At 43.9% G+C, this 18,069-nt stretch overlaps 1 protein-coding gene across 1 annotated transcript in view; it reads right to left on the bottom strand.

Annotated features, from left to right (window-relative positions):
- Window positions 1-7,030, bottom strand: part of LOC121585964 (grainyhead-like protein 2 homolog) — a 49,252-nt gene extending 42,222 nt beyond the window's left edge. Inside the window, exons 1-4 of the mRNA XM_041902330.2 lie at window positions 6,928-7,030; window positions 5,828-6,014; window positions 4,090-4,518; window positions 3,843-3,901 (exon numbers count right to left, since the gene is read on the bottom strand). Coding sequence (XP_041758264.2) covers window positions 3,843-3,901; window positions 4,090-4,518; window positions 5,828-6,014; window positions 6,928-6,947 — 695 coding nt within the window. The 5' untranslated portion in view covers window positions 6,948-7,030. The remainder of the gene's footprint in view (window positions 1-3,842; window positions 3,902-4,089; window positions 4,519-5,827; window positions 6,015-6,927) is intronic.
- Between the last annotated feature and the right edge of the window lie 11,039 nt (window positions 7,031-18,069).

The raw sequence follows: 18,069 nt of genomic DNA, 5'->3' as shown, positions 1-18,069 counted from the left end.
TGGTAGCAGCATAGTAGTGGTAGAAGTATAGTTGTGGTAGCAGCATAGTAGTGGTAGCAGCATAGTAGTGGTAGCAGTATAGTAGTGGTAGCAGTATAGTAGTGGTAGCAGCATAGTAGTGGTAGCAGCATAGTAGTGGTAGCAGTATCGTAGTGGTAGTTGTAGCATAGTAGTGGTAGCAGTATAGTAGTGGTAGTTGTAGCATAGTAGTGGTAGCAGTATAGTGGTGGTAGCAGTATAGTAGTGGTAGCAGTATAGTAGTGGTAGCAGTATAGTGGTGGTAGCAGTATAGTAGTGGTAGCAGTATAGTAGTGGTAGCAGTATAGTAGTGGTAGCATAGTAGTGGTAGCAGCATAGAAGTGGTAGCAGTATAGTAGTGGTAGCAGCATAGTAGTGGTAGCAGCATAGTAGTGGTAGCAGCATAGTAGTGGTAGCATAGTAGTGGTAGCAGCATAGAAGTGGTAGCAGTATAGTAGTGGTAGCAGCATAGTAGTGGTTGCAGCAGTGGTCAAGAGCTGGGTTATTCAGAGGTTCAGTAACTAACGCTCCAGGCTGACTGTAGAGGTTAAAGAGACAGTCAGTAACTAACGCTCCAGGCTGACTGTAGAGGTTAAAGAGAGACAGTCAGTAACTAACGCTCCAGGCTGACTGTAGAGGTTAAAGAGAGTCAGTCAGTAACTAACGCTCCAGGCTGACTGTAGAGGTTAAAGAGACAGTCAGTAACTAACGCTCCAGGCTGACTGTAGAGGTTAAAGAGACAGTCAGTAACTAACGCTCCAGACTGACTGTAGAGGTTAAAGAGAGTCAGTCAGTAACTAACGCTCCAGGCTGACTGTAGAGGTTAAAGAGACAGTCAGTAACTATCGCTCCAGACTGACTGTAGAGGTTAAAGAGAGACAGTCAGTAACTAACGCTCCAGGCTGACTGTAGAGGTTAAAGAGACAGTCAGTAACTAACGCTCCAGGCTGACTGTAGAGGTTAAAGAGACAGTCAGTAACTAACGCTCCAGGCTGACTGTAGAGGTTAAAGAGACAGTCAGTAACTAACGCTCCAGACTGACTGTAGAGGTTAAAGAGAGTCAGTCAGTAACTAACGCTCCAGGCTGACTGTAGAGGTTAAAGAGACAGTCAGTAACTAACGCTCCAGGCTGACTGTAGAGGTTAAAGAGACAGTCAGTAACTAACGCTCCAGGATGACTGTAGAGGTTAAAGAGACAGTCAGTAACTAACGCTCCAGACTGACTGTAGAGGTTAAAGAGAGTCAGTCAGTAACTAACGCTCCAGGCTGACTGTAGAGGTTAAAGAGTCAGTCAGTAACTAACGCTCCAGGCTGACTGTAGAGGTTAAAGAGAGACAGTCAGTAACTAACGCTCCAGGCTGACTGTAGAGGTTAAAGAGACAGTCAGTAACTAACGCTCCAGGCTGACTGTAGAGGTTAAAGAGACAGTCAGTAACTAACGCTCCAGACTGACTGTAGAGGTTAAAGAGAGTCAGTCAGTAACTAACGCTCCAGACTGACTGTAGAGGTTAAAGAGAGTCAGTCAGTAACTAACGCTCCAGACTGACTGTAGAAGTTAAAGAGACAGTCAGTAACTAACGCTCCAGGCTGACTGTAGAGGTTAAAGAGACAGTCAGTAGCTAACGCTCCAGGCTGACTGTAGAGGTTAAAGAGAGTCAGTCAGTAACTAACGCTCCAGGCTGACTGTAGAGGTTAAAGAGACAGTCAGTAACTAACGCTCCAGGCTGACTGTAGAGGTTAAAGAGAGTCAGTCAGTAACTAACGCTCCAGGCTGACTGTAGAGGTTAAAGAGACAGTCAGTAACTAACGCTCCAGGCTGACTGTAGAGGTTAAAGAGACAGTCAGTAACTAACGCTCCAGGCTGAATGTAGAGGTTAAAGAGACAGTCAGTAACTAACGCGCCAGACTGACTGTAGAGGTTAAAGAGAGACAGTCAGTAACTAACGCTCCAGGCTGACTGTAGAGGTTAAAGAGACAGTCAGTAACTAACGCTCCAGGCTGACTGTAGAGGTTAAAGAGACAGTCAGTAACTAACGCTCCAGGCTGAATGTAGAGGTTAAAGAGACAGTCAGTAACTAACGCTCCAGGCTGACTGTAGAGGTTAAAGAGAGACAGTCAGTAACTAACGCTCCAGGATGACTGTAGAGGTTAAAGAGACAGTCAGTAACTAACGCTCCAGACTGACTGTAGAGGTTAAAGAGAGTCAGTCAGTAACTAACGCTCCAGGCTGACTGTAGAGGTTAAAGAGAGTCAGTCAGTAACTAACGCTCCAGGCTGACTGTAGAGGTTAAAGAGAGTCAGTCAGTAACTAACGCTCCAGGCTGACTGTAGAAGTTAAAGAGAGTCAGTCAGTAACTAACGCTCCAGGCTGACTGTAGAGGTTAAAGAGACAGTCAGTAACTAACGCTCCAGGCTGACTGTAGAGGTTAAAGAGACAGTCAGTAACTAACGCTCCAGGCTGACTGTAGAGGTTAAAGAGAGACAGTCAGTAACTAACGCTCCAGGATGACTGTAGAGGTTAAAGAGACAGTCAGTAACTAACGCTCCAGGCTGACTGTAGAGGTTAAAGAGACAGTCAGTAACTAACGCTCCAGGCTGACTGTAGAGGTTAAAGAGAGACAGTCAGTAACTAACGCTCCAGGATGACTGTAGAGGTTAAAGAGACAGTCAGTAACTAACGCTCCAGACTGACTGTAGAGGTTAAAGAGAGTCAGTCAGTAACTAACGCTCCAGGCTGACTGTAGAGGTTAAAGAGAGTCAGTCAGTAACTAACGCTCCAGGCTGACTGTAGAGGTTAAAGAGAGTCAGTCAGTAACTAACGCTCCAGGCTGACTGTAGAGGTTAAAGAGAGTCAGTCAGTAACTAACGCTCCAGGCTGACTGTAGAGGTTAAAGAGACAGTCAGTAACTAACGCTCCAGGCTGACTGTAGAGGTTAAAGAGACAGTCAGTAACTAACGCTCCAGGCTGACTGTAGAGGTTAAAGAGACAGTCAGTAACTAACGCTCCAGGCTGACTGTAGAGGTTAAAGAGAGTCAGTCAGTAATTTACACTCCAGGCTGACTGTAGAGGTTAAAGAGAGTCAGTCAGTAACTAACGCTCCAGGCTGACTGTAGAGGTTAAAGAGAGTCAGTCAGTAACTTACACTCCAGGCTGACTGTAGAGGTTAAAGAGAGACAGTCAGTAACTAACGCTCCAGGATGACTGTAGAGGTTAAAGAGACAGTCAGTAACTAACGCTCCAGGCTGACTCTAGAGGTTAAAGAGACAGTCAGTAACTAACGCTCCAGGCTGACTGTAGAGGTTAAAGAGACAGTCAGTAACTAACGCTCCAGGCTGACTGTAGAGGTTAAAGAGTCAGTCAGTAACTAATGCTCCAGGCTGACTGTAGAGGTTAAAGAGACAGTCAGTAACTAACGCTCCAGGCTGACTGTAGAGGTTAAAGAGAGTCAGTCAGTAACTAACGCTCCAGGCTGACTGTAGAGGTTAAAGAGACAGTCAGTAACTAACGCTCCAGGCTGACTGTAGAGGTTAAAGAGACAGTCAGTAACTAACGCTCCAGGCTGACTGTAGAGGTTAAAGAGTCAGTCAGTAACTAATGCTCCAGGCTGACTGTAGAGGTTAAAGAGACAGTCAGTAACTAACGCTCCAGGCTGACTGTAGAGGTTAAAGAGAGTCAGTCAGTAACTAACGCTCCAGGCTGACTGTAGAGGTTAAAGAGACAGTCAGTAACTAACGCTCCAGGCTGACTGTAGAGGTTAAAGAGACAGTCAGTAACTAACGCTCCAGGCTGACTGTAGAGGTTAAAGAGACAGTCAGTAACTTACACTCCAGGCTGACTGTAGAGGGATTTGTCCCCTCCTATAGAAGGTGATGGTCTGTATCTCTGTATGATGAATACACAACAGTACAGTCATGTCAGGAGATATGGGAGTATAGTGTCATTAACCAACAGAAACAGGAACAACAGTACAGTAATGGCTGAAAAGGTTTTGCTCCAGTTGATCATAATTGATTGGATTCAAATGAATAACAAAACATCTAGACACCACACCACTCTGCTCCAGGCCTCACCTCCTGCTCCTCAGGGTAGGAGCCATCATAGGTGCTGTCTGGAGAACTCCTCTGGCTCTGTTCCTCATTCATGTAGCCTCTGTGGCTCACAACATGGCTGACATGACTGAACAGGGAACCATGGTCATAGGGATTGTTCTGCTCATAAACCACCCGGACCTGCTGCTGCTCCCCAGCTCCCCTGTACGGACCCCCAGGAGCCATGTAGCAAGACGTCTGGGCCTCAGTCTTCACCACAGCTCCCCCTCCACCCCCTCCATACCCCTGCCTGTCTGTACAGTCCAGCTGCTGGATGTTCAGAGACAGGTTGACAGGTTCAGTCTTTAACACCTGAACGTGGTTCTCCGGGGTCTCCAGGTGCCCCTGGGTATCAGGGTCTGATGTCTCTGCTGCTTTAGAGCTGGGCAGTAGTCGCTTGTCTCTTGGGATCTAGGAAGAATAATCACACACCACAGGTAAATGAGAACTTGTTCTCAACTGGTTTACCCTGTTAACTAAAGGTGAAATAAAAAATAAATACATTTATCACAAGGAGGGTTATTAGCTCACTTCAACAGTGTGAAACGTTACAATGATTTGACTGAACATAAGTATCAACTTAGCTTTGACGTTGACCTGTCAGATTTCATATCAGAGCCTTGGCTAGCAGCAGGTTTTAGGGTTGGGGCAAATAAAGCACATAAGGAAAAGGTACAACACAAGGAATCCCCCTTAATGACCTCTCCCACTGCAGCCGTCTCACCTTAGTCATAGAGCGCTGTCTTCGTCTCTACTGAGGTTCATCATGGCCTACTAACCACAACCCTCCTAACCCTGACCCTGACCTCTCACCTTATAGTCGTCGTAGAGCAGTCTAACTCCTAACCTCTCACCTTATAGTGGTCGTAGAGCAGTCTAACCCCTGACCTCTCACCTTATAGTGGTCGTAGAGCAGTCTAACCCCTGACCTCTCACCTTATAGTGGTCGTAGAGCAGTCTAACCCCTGACCTCTCACCTTATAGTGGTCGTAGAGCAGTCTAACGCCTAACCTCTCACCTTATAGTGGTCGTAGAGCAGTCTAACTCCTAACCCCTGACCTCACCTTATAGTGGTCGTAGAGCAGTCTAACCCTTGACCTCTCAACTTATAATAATCATAGAGCAGTCTAACACCTGACCTCTCACCTTATAATAATCATAGAGCAGTCTAACCCCTGACCTCTCACCTTATAATAATCATAGAGCAGTCTAACACCTGACCTCTCACCTTATAATAATCATAGAGCAGTCTAACCCCTGACCTCTCACCTTATAATAATCATAGAGCAGTCTAACCCCTGACCTCTCACCTTATAATAATCATAGAGCAGTCTAACCCCAGACCTCTCACCTTATAATAGTCATAGAGCAGTCTAACCCCTGACCTCTCACCTTATAATAATCATAGAGCAGTCTAACCCCTGACCTCTCACCTTATAATAATCATAGAGCAGTCTAACCCCTGACCTCTCACCTTATAATAATCATAGAGCAGTCTAACCCCTGACCTCTCACCTTATAATAATCATAGAGCAGTCTAACCCCAGACCTCTCACCTTATAATAATCATAGAGCAGTCTAACCCCTGACCTCTCACCTTATAATAATCATAGAGCAGTCTAACCCCTGACCTCTCACTTTATAATAATCATAGAGCAGTCTAACACCTGACCTCTCACATTATAATAATCATAGAGCAGTCTAACCCCTGACCTCTCACCTTATAATAATCATAGAGCAGTCCAAGATTGGTGGCACTGTCCTCGTCTCCATTGATGCTCATCATGGCCTTGGTAGCTGCAGTCAGAGGGTTCTCCGGGTAGGTCTTCCATGCCTCGTCCTCACTGCTGAAGGACCTCCGGGACGGGGCAGACATCTCGTTGGGCACCACCATCACCAGACGCCTACTGTGGGACAATCCCCAAAAAGTATTCCTTACCCCAGGACACTTCAACCAGTAGGACACAATACAACGACATTACCAGATGCTTACTCTAGGACACACCCATATATATTCACACTCTTGGAACCAACACAATGGGAAACAGTGGGAGAACATGTCTGCCAAGCCACTACTGTTGCTGTGAGCTCTGCCCAAGGCTGTTTCTCACCAAGCTTACATCAAGCAGCTCCTGCCTCCCTGACACTGTTGATGGTATCCCTCTGATCATTTGCTAGTCACAGATAATGATCATGTTGATTGAGCTGCAGCATATGTTAAACTACAGCAATGAATGAATGTATTGATTTTTCTCACAAAATATAGCCTTTCACAATATTTATCAATAATAATGATGCATTTAATTCCTAAAATATTTTTCTCTGAGTCAAAGATGCTAGACAGCAGGCAGACTATATAGCTGACACATCATTTCAAGTATTCCACCACAAGTTATGTTACCATAATAGCCACAGAAGTTAGACCTGCCATAATCTGCGAATATTTACTGCTGCTACTGTTGGTGGTTGTAGAAATGTGTCACCAATGTGTTAATCAAATCAAATCACATTTTATTTGTCAAATGCACCGAATACAAGAGGTGTAGACCTTTCAGAAATGCTTACTTACAATGTTTTTAATTTTTTATATTAAATAAACTAAAGTAAGAAAAAGTAACACAATAAAATAACAATAACGAGGCTACATAGAGGGGGTACCGGTACCGAGTCAATGCGCGGGGGTACAGGTTCGTCCAGGTAAATTGACGTAATATGTACATCAATTAGGCAAAATAAATTCCTTGTGGGATATTAGGTCAACAAGAGGGCCAAAGATAACAGGCATAATAACTTCGGCAAGCAGCACAGTACACGACTTACTTGTCAAACTCCTGAGGCATGTTCACTAGGTCTTGCTTGAGGAACTGGACTGTCAAGTTTCAGTAGCTGAGGCACTGGAGGAAGGATGTCAAATGAACTTGGCCCACAGGTAATACCACTTTTTTTATCAGGATCCTGTCTTTGCGTCCTTTGGTTCAAGGCTGGCTGTATGATGTGCGCAACTGCGCAACGTGTGCGTTCCCTGGCGCTTAGTAAACCAGTAAATTAGCGGATGAGTCCCTTTCTAATTAAACGGATCTGGAGTAAAAACCAACTATTGAAAGACGGTCATATCCCATTGACATAGTTGCAAATGACTGTAGAAGTCATATATTAGAACGTTTGTGCGGTGTGTAATGCCGCGTTGACGTGCTATAGGAAACTCGGATCCTCTGAGTGAAAATTAACGTAAGGTATTTGCGTAGAGCTTCCTATTGGTTTATTCTAATACATCCCAAGCTGGAAACTCGGGATCATATTTCAACAATGCGTTAGCAAATCGGAGAGTTCCGAGTTTCCTAGTTCCGACAAGCATATAAACGCGACATAAACTACTTTTGCACATAGGTCGTCACTAGTTACCACAGACACAAAGTCATATACCTCGCCTATTTCTACAATTCCTTTCTTAAAATGTGATTTAAACCTAACCCTAGTTAGGACACAAAGTCAGGATAGTTATGCACGCTCAAGTTTTCTGTTTTTTTGTCATGTTTCTTGTTTGTTTCACAAGAAAAAATATTTTGCATCTTCAAAGTGGTAGGCATGTTGTGTAAATCAAATGATACAAACCCCCCCAAAATCCATTTTAATTCTAGGTTTTAAGGCAACAAAATAGGAAAAATGCCAAGGGAGGTGAATACTTTGGCAAGCCATACAGTACATTTACAGTATATTCCGGACTCTTACATTGCTCGTTCTGATATTTCTTCATTTCTTTATTTTTTACCAGTTAGATTATGGGCGTAATGTTTTGTATTACTAGGTATTACTGCTCTGTTGGAGCTAGAAAAACAAGTATTTCACTGCACCTGCGATAGCATCTGGAAATCTGTGTACATGACCAACAAACTTTGATTTGATTTGACCTGCAATGAGAGAGAGAGAGAGAGAGAGAGAGAGAGAGAGAGAGAGAGAGAGAGAGAGAGAGAGAGAGAGAATCTCAGTAATACATTTACATTTACAAAAATAATGATGTTCCAAAAAAGGTCCAGTTGCCAGGACCACAAATACAAATTCCATCTAGACACCTCGGCCTAAACATCAGCACCACAGGTAACTTTCACAAAGCTGTGAACGATCTGAGAGACAAGGCAAGAAGGGCCTTCAATGCCATCAAAAGGAACATCAAATGTGACATACCAATTAGGATCTGGCTAAAAATAATTGAATCAGTTATAGAACCCATTGCCCTTTATGGTTGTGAGGTCTGGGGTCCGCTCACCAACCAAGAATTCACAAAATGAATTCACAAAATGCATGCAGAATTCTGCAAAAATATCCTTGATGTACAGAGCAGAATTAGGCCGATACCTGCTAATTATCAAAATCCAGAAAAGAGCCGTTAAATTCTACAACCACCTAAAAGGAAGCGATTCCCAAACCTTCCATAACAAAGCCATCACCTACAGAGAGATGAACCTGGAGAAGAGTCCCTTAAGCAAGCTGGTCATGGGGCTCTGTTCACAAACAGAAACAGACCCCACAGAGCCCCAGGACAGCAACACAATTAGACCCAACCAAATCATGAGAAAACAAAAAGATAATTACTTGACACATTGGAAAGAATTAACAAAAAAACTGAGCAAACTAGAATGCTATTTGGCCCTAAACAGAGAGTACACAGTGGCAGAATACCTGACCACTGTGACTGACCCAAACTTAAGGAAAGCTTTGACTATGTACAGACTCAGTGAGCATAGCCTTGCTATTAAGAAAGGCCACCGTAGGCAGACCTGGCTCTCGAGAAGACAGGCTATGTGCACACTGCCCACAAAATGAGGTGGAAACTGAGCTGCACTTCCTAACCTCCTGCCAAATGTATGACCATATTAGAGACACATATTTCCCTCAGATTACAGAGATCCACAAAGAATTAGAAAACAAACCCAATTTTGATAAACTCCCATATCTATTGGGTGAAATACCACAGTGTGCAATCACAGCAGCAAGATTTGTGACCTGTTGCCACAAGAAAAGGGCAACCAGTGAAGAACAAACACTATTGTAAATACAACCCATATTTATGTTGATTTATTTTCCCTTTTGCACTTTAACTATTTGCACATCATTACAAAACTGTATATAGACATAATATGACATTTGAAATGTCTTTATTATTTTGGAACTTTTGTGAGTGTAATGTTTACTGTTAATTTTGATTGTTTATTTCACTTTTGTTTATTATCTACATAATTTGCTTTGGCAATGTTAACATATGTTTCCCATGACAATAAAGACCTTAAATTGAATTGAATGAGAGCGGGTCTGGACAAGGCTGATGTTCTCACTGTTCTCTCTGTCATCTTTGTCGCTATACAGTTAGACAGTCAGTCAGCCAGTTAGGCAGTCAGTATAGCCAGTCAGGCAGTCAGCTAGTTAGGCATTCAGCTAGTTAGGCAGTCAATCAGCCAGTCAGCCAGTCAGTCATTCAGTCAGCCAATCATTCATTCAGTCAGTCAGCCACTCTGTCAGTCAACCAGTCAGCCAGTTAGGCAGTCAGCCAGTCAGTCAGCCAGTTAGTTAGGCAGTCAGTCAGTCAGTCAGTCAGTCAGTCAGTCAGCCAGCTAGTTAGGCATTCAGCCAGCTAGTTAGACAATCAGTCAACCAGTCAGTCAGCCAGTTAGGCAGTCAGTCAGTCAGCCAGTTAGTTAGGCAATCAATCAGCCAGTCAGTCAGTCAGTCAGCCAGTCTGTCAGTCAGTCAGTCAGTCAGTCAGTCAGTCAGTCAGTCAGTCAGTCAGTCAGATATTTAGGCAGTCAGTCAGCCAGCTAGTTAGGCATTCAGCCATTTAGGCAGTCAGTCAGCCAGTCAGTCATTCAGCCAGTCAGTCAGTCAGCCAGTTAGTTAGACAATCAGTCAGCCAGTCAGTCAGCCAGTTATGCAGTCCGTCAGTCAGCCATTTAGGCAGTCAGACAGTCAGCCAGAGAGTCAGCCAGTCAGCCAGTTAGCCAGTCAGTCAGCCAGTTAGGCAGTCAGTCAGTCTGCCAGTCAGTCAGTCAATCAGCCAGTTAGGCAGTCAGCCAGTCAGTCAGTCAGCCAGTTAGGCAGTCAGTCCGTCAGTCTGCCAGTCAGTCAGTCAATCAGCCAGTTAGGCAGTCAGCCAGTCAGTCAGTCAACCAGTCAGTCAGCCAGTCAGTCAACCAGTCAGTCAACCAGTCAGTCAGCCAGTCAGTCAACCAGTCAGCCAGAAAGGCAGTAGTAGTGTAGATAAAGTGTTGTTATAGAAGATAAAGTGTTGTGTTGTTATAACAGATAACGTGTAGTGTTGTTATAGCAGATAAAGTATTGTTATAACAGGTAAAGTGTTGTTATAACAGATAAAGTGTAGTGTTGTTATAACAGTTAAAGTGTTGTTATAACAGATGAAGTGTAGTGTTATAACAGATAAAGTGTAGTGTTGTTATAACAGATAAAGTGTAGTGTTGTTATAACAGATAAAGTGTAGTGTTGTTATAACAGATAAAGTGTTGTTATAACAGATAAAATGTAGTGTTGTTATAATAGATAAAGTGTAGTGTTGTTATAATAGATAAAGTGTAGTGTTATAACAGATAAAGTGTAATGTTGTTATAGCAGATAGTATTGTTATAGTAGATAAAGGTGAAAGGTGTGTTGTTATAGTAGATAAAGGTGAAAGGTGTGTTGTATGCCAGGTATTCCATGGGAACCAGTTTCATGTCTGGACATTACCAGGAAACACACACAGGGAGGGAATGGATCCTGGTTGGTATTGGGGAATGTGGGACACATCCACCAACTGCATGTTCTGTAAATGGTTTATGATTCATGAACAGCTATATGGCTTTGTGGTGGGTATGTTGATTGAAAATCAATAATATGTCCTAAAGCTAAAGCTATCCAGTTATAGATACACAGTTGGTACTTGGTACACAGTGATTCAGTGAACAACTCCTAGGCTGCAGTGTCAGGGGTATTGTGTGGAGGTCACGGGGAAGAATAAGACCCTAGACAAAGAGGATCAGAGCAGGGATTGGCTCCTGGATGGTAGGGAGACAGAGGATCAGAGCAGGGATTGGCTCCTGGATGGTAGGGAGACAGAGGATCAGAGCAGGGATTGGCTCCTGGATGGTAGGGAGACAGAGGTTCAGAGCAGGGATTGGCTCCTGGATGGTAGGGAGACAGAAGATCAGAGCAGGGATTGGCTCCTGGATGGTAGGGAGACAGAGGATCAGAGCAGGGATTGGCTCCTGGATGGTAGGGAGACAGAGGAGATATATAATACTCTCTATCACCTCAGACTCAGGGGTGTTCTCACAATGATAACTTCACTGGTCGGAAAGGAAATGACTGGAGAGAGAAATGTCCGCAACAGATTCATAGAGTTGTAAGAAGCAGATGCATTATGTCAATCTTAGTTTCCTCCGGTACTCTACCGAAATAACTTTGATGAATGAAGGTGTTGCCAGTCCTAAACTCTGCCCTACAGAGGTGTGACCCAACTCTGTAGCTGTCTGTAGGTTACACAGGGCCTAGTGTTTACAGCTCTATACCTGTATTTACTGATGCACATGGCCGGTGGGCCTTAGGCCAACCTGGACTCAGGGGTAGATATGTTATGTTAAGTTTTGTATGGTATGTATTAATATGTGGATGTCCATCATCCATTTCGTATGATATGTTATGAATTACAATTTGTATGATATGTTATGAATAGCAAAATGTATAATATGTTACGAATTGCAATTTGTTGTGGCTAACGTTAGCTAGGTGGCTAACACTAACATTAGCTAGGTGGCTAAAGTTAGCTAGGGTTAGGGTTAGGGTTAAATCAAATCTAATTTTATTTGTCACATGCTTCGTAAACAACAGGTGTAGACTAACAGTGAAATGCTTACTTACGGGCCCTTCCCAACAATGCCGACAGAAGGAAAATAGAGAAATAATAGAAAAGTAAAACATGTAATACTAAAAGTAATAATAAATACACAATGAGTAACGATAACTTGGCTATAGTCGATGTGATTGAGGTAGATATTTACCTATACTGTAACTAGGAATAAAGTGACAGATAATAAACAGTAGCAGCAGCGTATGTGATGAGTCAAAAAAGTTTGTACAAAAAGGGTCAATGCATTGCAGATAGTCCGGGTAGCTATTTGGTTAACTATTTAACAAACTATTTACAGTGCATTCAGAAAGTATTCCCCCCCTTGACTTTTTCCAGATTTTGTTGTATTACAGCCTGAATAGAAAATTTATTAAATTGAGATTTTGTATCACTGATCTACACACAATACCCCATAATGTCAATTTTACAATTACAGATTAATAAAAAATTAAAAGCTGAAATGTCTTGAGTCAATAAGTATTCAAACTTTTTGTTATGGCAAGTCTAAAAAAATTATCTGCCCTCTGTTTCCTGTAGTCCACGATCAGCTCCTTTGTCTTGCTGACGTTGAAGGAGAGGTTGTTGTCCTGGCACCACACTGCCAGGTCTCTGACCTCCTCCCTATAGGCTGTCTCATTGTTGTCAGTGATCAGGCCTACCACCGTTGTGTCGTCTGCAGACTTAATGATGGTGTTGGAGTCATGTACGGCCACGCAGTTATGAACAGGGAGTACAGGAGGGGACTGAGCACACACCACTGAGGGGCCCCCAGTGTTGAGGGTCAGCGTAGCGGATGTGTTGTTGCCTACCCTCACCACCTGGGGGCGGCCCGTCAGGAAGTCCAGGATCCAGTTGCAGAGGGAGGTGTTTAGTCCCAGGATCCTTAGCTTAGTGATGAGCTTTGAGGGCACTATGGTGTTTAACGATAAGCTGTAGTCAACGAAAAGCATTCTCACATTGGTGTTCCTTTTGTCCAAGTGGGAAAGGGCAGTGTGGAGTGCAATAGAGATTGTGTCATCTGTGGATCTGTTGGGGCGGTATGCGAATTGGAGTGGGTCCAGAGTGTCTGGGATGATGGTGTTGATGTGAGCCATGACCAGCCTTTCAAAGCATTTCATGGCTACAGATGTGGGTGATACGGGGCGATAATCATTTAGACAGGTTACCTTGGCATTCTTGGGCACAGAGACTATGGTGGTCTGCTTAAAAGATGTAGGTTACAGACTGGGTCAGGGAGAGGTTTAAAATGTTACTTGCCAGCTGGTCAGCGCATGCTCTGAGTACGTGTCCTGGTAATCCATCTGGCCTTGCGGCCTTGTGAATGTTAACCTGTTTAAAGGTCTTACTCACAATGGCTACCGAGAGTGTGATCGCACAGTCGTCCGGAACAGCTGGTGCACTCATGCATGGTTCAGTGTTGCTTGCCTCGAAGCGAGCATAGAAGGCAAGATGGAGCTGCTCTTCCTCCCGGGGAAGGACTGCCCGCTCCATGATCTCGCCATCACGGTTGACAACTCCGTTGTGTCCTCCTCCCAGAGTGCAAAGAACCTTGGTGTGACCCTGGACAACACCCTGTTGTTTTCCGCTAACATAAAAGCGGTGACCCGATCCTGTAGGTTCATGCTCTACAACATTCGCAGAGTACAACCCTACCTTACACAGGAAGCAGCACAGGTCCTAATCCAGGCACTTGTCATCTCCCGTCTGGATTACTGCAACTCGCTGTTGGCTGGGCTCCCTGCCTGTGCCATTAAACCCCTACAACTCATCAAGAACGCTGCAGCCCGTCGTGGTGTTCAACCTTCCCAAGTTCTCTCACGTCACCCCGCTCCTCCGCACACTCCACTGGCTTCCAGTTGAAGCTCGCATCTGCTACAAGACCATGGTGCTTGCCTACGGAGCTGTGAGGGGAACGGCACCTCCTTACCTTCAGGCTCTGATCAGTCCCTACACCCAAACGATGGCATTGTGTTCTTCCACCTCTGGCCTGCTGGTCCCACTACCTCTACGGAAGCACAGTTCCCGCTCAGCCCAGTCAAAACTGTTCGCTGCTCTGGCACCCCGATGGTGGAAGAAGCTCCCTCACGACGCCAGGACAGCGGAGTCACTGACAAACTTCCGGAGACACTTGAAACCCTACCTCTTTAAGGAATACCTGGGATAGTATAAAAGTAATCCTTCTACACCCCCCCCCCCCCACCCCACCCCCACCAAAAAAATAATAAAAAAGAAAGTATTAATAATAATAATAATAAAAAAATATATATTAAATAAAATAAAAATACGAGGATAAAATAATAAATATAAAAAAATATATAGTAGAAAGACACACAAAAAAAATTGGGATATATTTTTTTTAATACAACAAATATATATATATATATATATATATATATATATATATATATATATATATATATATATATAAATCAAATTAAAATTAAAAATTTACTCTAAAAATTAGAATTAGAAAAAATTAGAAAAATATAAAAAAATTAATTGTAAAGTGGTTGTCCCACTGGCTATCATAAGGTGAATGCACCAATTTGTAAGTCGCTCTGGATAAGAGTGTCTGCTAAATGACGTAAATGTAAATGTAAATTTAGCTCGTCTCGTAGGCTAGCGTCACTTGGCAGCTCGCGGCTGGGTTTCCCTTTGTAATCCGTGATAGTTTGCACGCCCTGCCACATCCGACAAGAGTCAGAGCTGGTGTAATAGGATTCGATCTTAGTCCTGTATTGACACTTTGCCTGTTTGATGGAGGGTGTGGGAGTGCTTTTATATGCATTTCTGTGTGTGGAGTAAAGGTGTTCTCAAGTTTTTTCTCCTCTAGTTGCACAGGTGATATGCTGGTACAAATAAGGTAAAACGGATTTCAGTATTCCTGCATCAAAAGCACCGGCCACTAGGAGTGCCACTTCTGGATGAGCCTTTTCTCGTTCGCTTATGGCCATATACAGCTGGTTGAATGCGGTCTTAGTGCCAGCATCACTTTGTGGTGGTAAATAGACAGCTAACCCTAACTCTAACCCTAAACTTAACCCTTTAACCTAACTCCTAACCTAAACCTTAAACCTAACCATAACCCCTAACCTTAACCCCTAACCTTAACCCTTTGACCTAATTCCTAACCCTAACCTAAACTCTTTAACCTAAATCCTAACCCAAACCTTAACCTTAACTCTAACCTTAACCCTAACCCCTAACCTTAATCTCTCGTAAAAGAATGGCGCTGCAATGGATAGCACACGTTTTTCCCCGGGTCCTGGCCAATTTTTTTGCGCTGATTTTAACTTCTTTGTACATAATGTTTCTGCCATCGTTTCCTATGACCGAAAAGAGCTTCTGGACATAAAAACAGCGACCACTAACCTCTATTTGGATGATGCCAAGAGTGTGCAAAGCTGTCATCAAGGCAAAGGGTGACTATTTGAAGAATCTCAAATATAAAATACACTGCTCAAAAAAATAAAGGGAACACTTAAACAACACAATGTAACTCCAAGTCAATCACACTTCTGTGAAATCAAACTGTCCACTTAGGAAGCAACACTGATTGACAATAAATTTCACATGCTGTTGTGCAAATGGAATAGACAACAGGTGGAAATTATAGGCAATTAGGAAGACACCCCCAATAAAGGACTGGTTTTGCAGGTGGTGACCACAGACCACTTCTCAGTTCCTATGCTTCCTGGCTGATGTTTTGGTCACTTTTGAATGCTGGCGGTGCTTTCACTCTAGTGGTAGCATGAGACGGAGTCTACAACCCACACAAGTGGCTCAGGTAGTGCAGCTCATCCAGGATGGCACATCAATGCGAGCTGTGGCAAGAAGGTTTGCTATGTCTGTCAGCGTAGTGTCCAGAGCATGGAGGCACTACCAGGAGACAGGCCAGTACATCAGGAGACGTGGAGGAGGCCGTAGGAGGGCAACAACCCAGCAGCAGGACTGCTACCTCCGTCTTTGTGCAAGGAGGAGCAGGAGGAGCACTGCCAGAGCCCTGCAAAATGACCTCCAGCAGGCCACAAATGTGCATGTGTCTGCTCAAACGGTCAGAAACAGACTCCATGAGGGTGGTATGAGGGCCCGACGTCCACAGATGGGGGTTGTGCTTACAGCCCAACACCGTGCAGGACGTTTGGCATTTGCCAGAGAACACCAAGATTGGCAAATTCGCCACTGGCACCCTGTGCTCTTCACAGATGAAAGCAGGTTCACACTGAGCATGTGACAGACGTGACAGAGTCTGTAGACGCCGTGGAGAACGTTCTGCTGCCTGCAACATCCTCCAGCATGACCGGTTTGGCGGTGGGTCAGTCATGGTGTGGGGTGGCATTTCTTTGGGGGGCCGCACAGCCCTCCATGTGCTCGCCAGAGGTAGCCTGACTGCCATTAGGTACCGAGATGAGATCCTCAGACCCCTTGTGAGACCATATGCTGGTGCGGTTGGCCCTGGGTTCCTCCTAATGCAAGACAATGCTAGACCTCATGTGGCTGGAGTGTGTCAGCAGTTCCTGCAAGAGGAAGGCATTGATGCTATGGACTGGCCCGCCCGTTCCCCAGATCTGAATCCAATTGAGCACATCTGGGACATCATGTCTCGCTCCATCCACCAACGCCACGTTGCACTACAGACTGTCCAGGAGTTGGCGGATGCTTTAGTCCAGGTCTGGGAGGAGATCCCTCAGGAGACCATCCGCCACCTCATCAGGAGCATGCCCAGGCATTGTAGGGAGGTCATACAGGCACGTGGAGGCCACACACACTACTGAGCCTCATTTTGACTTGTTTTAAGGACATTACATCAAAGTCGGATCAGCCTGTAGTGTGGTTTTCCACTTTAATTTTGAGGGTGACTCCAAATCCAGACCTCCATGGGTTGATCAATTTGATTTCCATTGATAATTTGTGTGTGATTTTGTTGTCAGCACATTCAACTATGTAAAGAAAAAAGTATTTAATAAGATTATTTCATTCATTCAGATCTAGGATGTGTTATTTTAGTGTTCCCTTAATTTTTTTGAGCAGTGTATATTTTCATTTGTTTAACACTTTTTTTGTTACTATATGATTCCATATGTTTTATTTCATAGTTTTGATGTCTTCACTACTATTCTACAATGTAGAAAATAGTAAAAATAAAGAAAAACCCTTGAATGAGTAGGTGTTCTAAAACTTTTGACCGGTAGTGTACATTATCCATGTTCTTATTCAGCCATGACTTCAAGAAACATAGGATACTACAGTTATTTTTCTTTTTTGAGTCTCTGGGATTAAGGCCTGGTCCGGGGTGAGCAGTATGTCCTGCACCCCTGACTCGTTGAAGTAGAAATCTTCATCCAAATAGAGGTTAGTGATCGCTGTTTTGATGTCCAGAAGCTCTTTTCGGTCATAGGAAACGATGGCAGAAACATTATGAACAAAAAAGTTAAAATCAGCGCAAAAAAATTGTTCAGGAGCCGGGGAAAATGTGTCCTATCCATTGCAGCGCCATTCTTCGATGAGAGATTAAGGTTAGGGGTTAAGGTTAGGGGTTAAGGTTAGGGTTAAGGTTAGGGTTAGGAATTAGGTTAAAGGGTTAAGGTTAGGGGTTAAGATTAGGGTTAAGGTTATGTTCAAGGTTAGGGTTAGGAGTTAGGTCAAAGGGTTAAGGTTAGGGGTTAAGGTTAGGGTTAAGGTTCGGTTTAAGGTTAGGGTTAGGAGTTAGGTTAAAAGGTTTAGGGTTAGGGTTAGGGTTAGGGTTAAGGGAAGGGTTAGCTAACATGCTAAGTAGTAGCAAAGAGCTTAGAAGCAGTAAGTAGTTGCAAAGTTGCTAATTAACTAAAACAATAAAGTTGTCTGTGATGAAATTCGAACACACCACCTTTGGGTTGCTAGATGTTCGCGTTATACGCCCACCTGTCCACCCTGACCAACCACCCTACTTCCTGTTTGCCTTAAGTAACCTTCTGTCCTATTTAACCATACCTGACGTAACATATCACACTAATTTTAATGTCCCGGATTTACATTTACTATGTTACGTGTAGTCTATGAGACTAGGTTGCTTAGCCATCACAATTACTAAC

The sequence above is a fragment of the Coregonus clupeaformis genome, chromosome 17 (genome assembly GCF_020615455.1).
Source record: "Coregonus clupeaformis isolate EN_2021a chromosome 17, ASM2061545v1, whole genome shotgun sequence".
In the NCBI taxonomy this organism is placed as follows: Eukaryota; Metazoa; Chordata; class Actinopteri; order Salmoniformes; family Salmonidae; genus Coregonus; species Coregonus clupeaformis.
This window is presented reverse-complemented; position numbering and strand designations above follow the sequence as displayed.